We start from the raw sequence: 7259 nt of genomic DNA on the forward strand, positions 1-7259 counted from the left end.
GAGCACATCCTGCGGGCCACCACGAAATCTGCCTTGTGGCACGACTGCTTTGTGTACCACACTTGCAGGATTTTTGAGATGCTCGAGGTAGCATTGATGCCCTCCATGCAAGTCAGCACTCACTGTCCTGGGAAGCAGCAGGCAGGGAAACAGGCAGTGAAGGGACTTTTAGCCAAACCCAGCCTGCTAGTTTGCTTCCAGGCCCACAGCACCGGGAGAAAGCATCCTTACTTGGACCGGAGCTGGCTTGAGATTCGGGGTTTGGTAACAAGGACGGGAAGCAAAGGGATCTCCTGGAAAACCCACCAAAAAGCAGCAGTTTAATAAAAAGCAAACCAGTCACCTGCGATGGGGATGCTCGAAGGGCAGCTTGCCCGCCCCCTGTCTGCAGCTCTGCCCGCCGGCAGCTGCCCCTTCCACCCCGGTCGCCATCCCCGCTCCGCTCCCGGGAGGTCCGGCGCTCCCGGTTCGCCGCCGCACCATAGATGTATTAATTAATTTCATTAGCAGCCCCGAATAAATACATATCCCCGCCTCCGTGCTCCTACCCGGGAAGCCCCTCAGCCCGGTACCCCGATGCCGGGATGGCCGCACCGGGACGGAAGGGGCTGACGAACTCCGCTCCTCCCCGGTTGCCCGTACGGTTTCGTCCCGGGAGCATGCGGCTCCCGGAGCCCCCCGCCACGAGGAGCCGGACGGCGCTTCCTGGCCCCGGCCCTGTGTCCACCGGGCTCCTGTCCTCTGGGGGCTGCTGGCGGGGCCGAGGAGCACCGCCGGGAGCCGCTGATGGACGGGTGGGGGGGGTCACGGCACAGCACAGGGTGTGGGGGACGACAGTCCGCCCCCGCCCGGTGGCGGCGGCCGGCGGTGCGCGGCGCGGCCGCCCGGCGGCGCGGCGCTGCTGCCCGGCTCGGCGGGGCGGCCGGCGTCGGGGGCCGCTCTCTGCCGCCTTCCCGCGCCCTCTCCTCGCTCCCGCACATCTCGCGAGAGCGGCCGGCTGGTGGCCGCGGGGGCTGTTGCAGCAGCGGCGGCGGCGGCGGGCGGAGCGGCGGCGGCGGCGGTGGGCGGCGGCCGGGGGCGGCCGAGGAGGAGGCGGCGGCGGCGGAGGAGGAGGCGGCGCGGGCGGCGGCGCGGGGGGGGCGCCGGGTGAGAAGCGGCGGCGGCGGCCGAGGCCGAGCGGCGGCGGCGGGCGGCGGCATCATGGCGGACAGAGACAGCGGCAGCGAGCAGGGCGGCGGCGGCGGGGGCGCGGCGGGCGCCGGGGGGCCGGGCTCGGGCGGCGGCGGCGGCGGCGGCGGCGGCCCGGGCGGCGGCCTGCAGCACGAGACGCAGGAGCTGGCCTCCAAGCGAGTGGATATCCAGAACAAGCGCTTCTACCTGGACGTCAAGCAGAACGCCAAGGGCCGCTTCCTCAAGATCGCCGAGGTGGGGGCGGGCGGCAACAAGAGCCGCCTGACCCTATCCATGTCGGTGGCCGTCGAGTTCCGCGACTACCTGGGCGACTTCATCGAGCACTACGCCCAGCTGGGGCCCAGCCAGCCCCCCGAGCTGGCGCAGGCTGCCGACGAGCCCCGGCGGGCACTCAAGAGCGAGTTCCTGGTGCGGGAGAACCGCAAGTACTACATGGATCTGAAGGAGAACCAGCGCGGGCGCTTCCTCCGCGTCCGCCAGACCGTCAACCGCGGCCCGGGGCTGGGCTCCACGCAGGGCCAGACCATCGCCCTGCCGGCCCAGGGCCTGATCGAGTTCCGCGACGCCCTGGCCAAGCTCATCGACGACTACGGGGTGGAGGAGGAGCCGGCCGAGCTGCCCGAGGGCACCTCCTTGACTGTGGACAACAAGCGCTTCTTCTTCGACGTGGGCTCCAACAAGTACGGCGTCTTCATGCGGGTGAGCGAGGTGAAGCCCACCTACCGCAACTCCATCACGGTCCCCTACAAGGTCTGGGCCAAGTTCGGCCACACCTTCTGCAAGTACTCGGACGAGATGAAGAAGATCCAGGAGAAGCAGCGGGACAAGCGCGCCGCCGCCGCCGCCGCCCCCCCCGCGGGCGCCGGGGCCGAGCCGCCCCCCGAGGCCGAGGCCGCCGCCGCCGCCGGGCCGCCCGGCACCCTGCTGCAGGCCGAGGAGCCCGAGGAGGACTGACCGCCCGCCCCCCGGGACGCGGACTGGCCCCGCCGCCGGCGGGAGGGCGGGCGGGCGGCGGGGCGGGGGGGCGGCGGCGAGAAGCCCTCCCCGCTGGCCGGCGCCCCCCTCGGCAGCGCCGCCCGCCCGGCGCCCCCCGCCGCCCGGCAGCAGCGCCTCCATCCACCCATCGCTGGATGTTCCTCCACTTTACCCACCGTATCAAACAGTAAGCAGCTGCTAAAACAAAAACAAAACAAAACACAAAAAAAAAGTCAAAAAAAAGTAATAACATTATATATGAACTGTGTTTCCTACTTGATTAAAAATATAAAGAACTGAGTGTTTATTTCCCTAATTAACCGAGAACTTTTGTACACGTTTAAGCTATTATTATTAAAAAGTGTTTGCAAAAATGGTCAAGATTATAATATTGCTGAATTATATAAAAAAAGTCCTTTTCATGTTGAGCTAACATTTGACTTTAGCACAAAAAAAGAGATATTTTAGAACACGTAAAATAATATTTTTAGTTTTTTCTTCTCATTTTGTTACCAAATTTTGAACCTTACATGGAGGTTACTATAGTATATTTGACACCCTATATACCTGTGATTAGAGATGTGTATATATATATGAGGGCTAGGCATGCTGTGTGTCTGAGCTTTGTCTAAATGTTATGCAGAAGTTTGTAGAGTTAAAAGGTACGTAGGTTTAATTCATGCAAGGTAAACAATAAGTGCTCTCTTTTATACAATATGCATTGCATCTGGACCTTAAACATATAAAAATGGTCAGTGAAACTTCTGTGAACATGAAGAAAAATTATTAAAAAAGGCATTTAAATGAAATTTGCTAACTTGTGATTTTTACGTTTGAACCAAAGTTATTCAAATAGTTAAAAAAAAAAAAGAAAAGAGGAAAAGAAAAAGAGAGAGAGAGAAAAAAAAGAAAAGTAAAGAATTTCCTCCCATAATATTTTTTTTCTGCACCTCTTTGGTTTACAACTGAGTAGGCATATTGTCATTATTGTGTATATGAGATGTACTTGTATTGTTAATAATATATTTTTTTTATTCTATGTACTTAAAGTACTTAACCTGATGTGCAGCGGTTTCCAGTAAACCTGTTTTTCGACAGCAGGTAGTGAGTCTTTCCGTGTCGCCACTGGCACTAGCACTATCTCCTAAACTCTTGAGAGGTCCGAACCTATGCTTTGATCCCTGCCAGTGCTGTTAACTTCTGTAGGCCTGTTAGAAATCAGTGCGACGCAATTGCAGAGTAATCCTACTGAGCCATGGGGTTCGGAGTTTTGTTTAAAAGTGAAAGCCAAGTTGGTGTGTGTCTGTAATGGATTTCCATGTAGCTGTGGTGCTAGTTATTACTGGCTACATACCTGGCGAGCCTAGCCATGCCCTTCCCTCCCCATCCCAGCCTCCTCGCCAGTGTGCATGCTCGTGGGCTCTGGTCAAAGCCTAGGGTAGGGAAACTCAGATTTGTCAGAACACTAATCTGTCCAGGTGTGTTCTCCAAATTGAAATTGTTCGTAATAATAATAATAAGAATAATAGACTTTTACAGGTTGTTTTTGTTGTCTTGGTTTTTTTCTTTTAAAAAAAGTTGGTGTGCTTTTGACTAACTTCTTGCTGCTGTATAGTAAAATATTAATATATTTTTATCATTAAACTGCTGCATGACTATCATCATTATGAGTGAAGAGAAAACGTTATAAAAAAAAGATGCCTTAAACAGTGAAAACAAAACTTCTTTTCTCATTTCTTTTCTTTTTTTTTCTTGGCCGGAATTCAGTAGACAGCGTTTCAGAGAAACTAGGATCTTGTTCCACTCAGAAGTTTTTCTGGGATGCAGTCATTTTTCTTAATGGTCTTGGCAGAGTTAGCTGTCTGGTAGACCTAGCTGCTGCGCGCAGAAGGCACCACCTGTACGAGCAGGAGCTGCCTGCGCTTCTTTACTGATGGTCAAGGATGGAGTTTCGGAAGGGTGGGGGGAAAAAAAAGCTTGTTTTAAAGAATTTTATTTCCTGCTGTCTTTTTATTCCCATTTGAAATTATATTTCCCTTTTTCTTTTTTTTTTTTTTCTGAGATGTACTGTAAGTGTTAAAACAAGCTGTTTCCATTGTACCATGCATTATTTCCCTTTAAAGTTTGCTGTTAGTGTTCACAGAAAGTTAAATACGAAATGCCGGTAGTGAGGTGTTTCTGTTTCTTTTAAACAATCACTGGAAATGTTTAAAATTGCTTTAATGTGCACTTTCCTATTTCCCAGTAGTAAAATAAGCTTTTGGAGTGCGTAATGTGACATTTGAAATGGTTCTCAATTGCATGTAAACATTTGTCTGATAACCTGCTTTTGAATCAGAGGGTCTGGATGGGCAGTTCCATCGATTATTGTACTTCAACTGTGATGTGTGCAGGACTGCATTCTCCATGCTGCTAGATGTAGTTAGGAAATTAATTGCTTTGGTTTTGCTACTTGATTGGTTGTCTCGGTCCTGCTGTTCACTGCCCTCCCAAAAGTTGTAGCGCTGCTGGCGGACGTGGTCCGGTGCTTGTAGTTCCATGCTGCTGCGTTGTGTTCCCAGCAATAAGTAGCGGGAGGCGATGAGAGCACGGCAGAGTGTCCTTCTGTACCCTCCCGGCTCCTGGGAGCATCGCTAACAAGGCAGGCTGCTCCCTGTGGTCTTCCTCACCCGCGCCACCCAGATCCTGCCCGGGATCTGGCTGACTCGAGAAGCGCACGCAGTTTCAGTCAAACCAGTACAGCATGTAACAGCCCGCTGGCAGTTTTGTGAACAGTGTCCGAGAACTTGTGGTCAGTTTTTGTCTCGTTTCGGGTTTCTTCTGCGTGTTTCATTGTTTTTTGGGTTTTTTTTTTCTTCTTTTAACGCATGTTATGTATGTTTTAGGACTTGATGAATGATGATAATGAAAGACTAAAATGACTGTAAAGGTTCATGGGATTTTGCTTCTGGTTTTGTTTTTGTTTTGATTTATTTTTTGTCTTTTTTTTTTTTTTTCCCCGGAGGTGCTCGGAACTTTACGAAGGCTCTAATATCTCAGTATTTAAAACAAAGTACAGAAAACCCTGTTTAATGTTAGAAGAAGAAAGGTATATTTGACCATATGTGTTGTTTAAAAAAAAGACAGTATGCTCAAATGTGCCAAGATATCTAATTCCTGAGAAGTATGCCTTATATTTTCCTTGATGATATGCTTTTAAATGTCTTGTAGGATAGGTCCAAGAGCATGATAAAAACTACTCTATAATGACTACGTGCAAGAAAACTTGAAATTCATTGCAATACTGACATTATTTTATTTTTAAGTTAAAGGGACACTGTCAAGTAATTTACTATTGAAATACAACTACCCTTTAAGTGGTTTTATGCTAACGGAGAAATGTCCTCCAAATTAAAAGTCATTATTATTATTTTTGTTAAAAAAAAAAAAGTAAAATTGCTCTATATCTGAGAGGTTAAATAAAAAAGAAGAAAAAGAAACAGAACGAGCCACTGTTGATTCCTGCCTCTTCTCTCTCTGTGGTCCCGCTTGCGATGCTGCTGCGAGAGGCAGCCCTCCAGCTGCCTGGGAGCAGGAGGGGACTGGCTGGACCCATCCTGGAGTTAGCTCCAGGCCCGTGGTGCCAGGGAGGATCAGGGCTTTGGCCAGGCTGGAGCCGCAGGGCAGCTGTGCCAGTGGTCAGAAACTCAGCTGTGGGGTGCGGACAGGACGCTGAGCTTCCAGCGAGGCATACCCATATGTGGTGGAGAGCTTTTTTGGAAAATTCAATTTAAAAAAAGGAAAAAGAAAAAAAAAATACTTGACAGTGTCACTTTCTCGTGTATCCCTTGCAGGGATTCAAATGTGCTCGGTGTAGCGCTCGCTGAGAAGTGGTTCACAACCTGTAACTTGATTGTTGTAAGGGGCAGTGGGTGCGAGGCAGAGACGATCCCATCGAGCAAGGCAGAAAGCTGCTGGTGATTTTAACCCCTGCTCAGAGCTGACCGATAATTTCTTTTTTTTGGGGGGAGCAATTACTTTGTTGCCTTTAAAAATAGCACTGTAACCACCTTTTTTTATGATTAGCTGTAGTATAACCTTTGTCCCTTCAAACTATGCAAGCTATGAAATGTAAATTAGGGATCAGTTAAAGATAGTTGATTATATTCAATCAGATGGCATTCATGCACTAACTGGAGTATATACAGATAAAGCTATTAGAGTGACTTGTATGCTAACAGCAAGATATACCTACCTATTCTAAAAAAATGACTATTAATATTGTATAACAGGACTGTGGGGGTTGGGAGGGGATGTTATCTCTTACCTTCTTAAAAGGGGATTTAAGATTTTTATAACTGTTTTTTCCATCAAACTTTAATATTTTTGTCAAATTTTTAGGTATTTAATTTGTAAAATAGATTTTACTTTGTACTGGCGTACAGAAAATAGGGGTTGATTTAAACTTTTTTGAAGCCAAGTGATCAAGTACATTTGTAATAAAAAGTCAATGGATCTATATCAGTCGTACTCACTGTTTTCATTTCTTGTACGTTCTAATGCAGTGGCGCTGTATGTCTCCCAAGGAAAAAAAATTGGGGGGGTGGGTGGAAGGAGAAGGCAAAAATGTCAGCATTGACACTGCAAATTGATGCACCTTTCCGTACGCAAGTGGCCCGTGGTCAGTGGAGATTTGGTAGATATGCATTTTTACTAAAAACATGGTGCACTTTTTCAAGAAGGGTTTATGAAAACCTGACATTTTTGGCATGTCTTCACTTCATGCTTCCACCTTGGTGCCCGTAAACTCTAAAGCTGCCCTTTGGGAAGTGCGTTTCCCTGGCACTTAAGAAAAACAAAACTAAACAAAGCAAAACTCTGACTTCTTCTAAGGTGGTGAACTACAACACATTATGTTTTTGCACCCGCATGCTTTGTCTCCCTTCCTCAAAGGTCTGCCATTTTCTTCTTTTCTCTAAGTTCAACAGGTTAAACTTTTTTTTTTTTTTTTTTTTAATAAAAGTATGAGTGTTTTGGATTGAAGACTTCAGCAGATCCACCGAGTTTGGATCCAATACCTTGCAGAGCACTGACATAATTATTTTTTGTTTGCT

The 7259-nt window shown here is 49.0% G+C and overlaps 1 protein-coding gene across 1 annotated transcript; it reads left to right on the forward strand.

Annotated features, from left to right (window-relative positions):
• The first annotated feature begins 771 nt into the window (after positions 1-771).
• On the forward strand, positions 772-2287 carry PURA (purine rich element binding protein A). The gene has a single exon (XM_075510192.1). It carries the CDS (start codon positions 787-789, stop codon positions 2143-2145), a length of 1359 nt encoding a protein of 452 aa, XP_075366307.1. The 5' UTR covers positions 772-786; the 3' UTR covers positions 2146-2287.
• The last annotated feature ends 4972 nt before the right edge of the window (positions 2288-7259 follow it).

This window comes from Mycteria americana, chromosome 8 (assembly GCF_035582795.1).
Source record: "Mycteria americana isolate JAX WOST 10 ecotype Jacksonville Zoo and Gardens chromosome 8, USCA_MyAme_1.0, whole genome shotgun sequence".
NCBI classification, from domain to species: Eukaryota; Metazoa; Chordata; class Aves; order Ciconiiformes; family Ciconiidae; genus Mycteria; species Mycteria americana.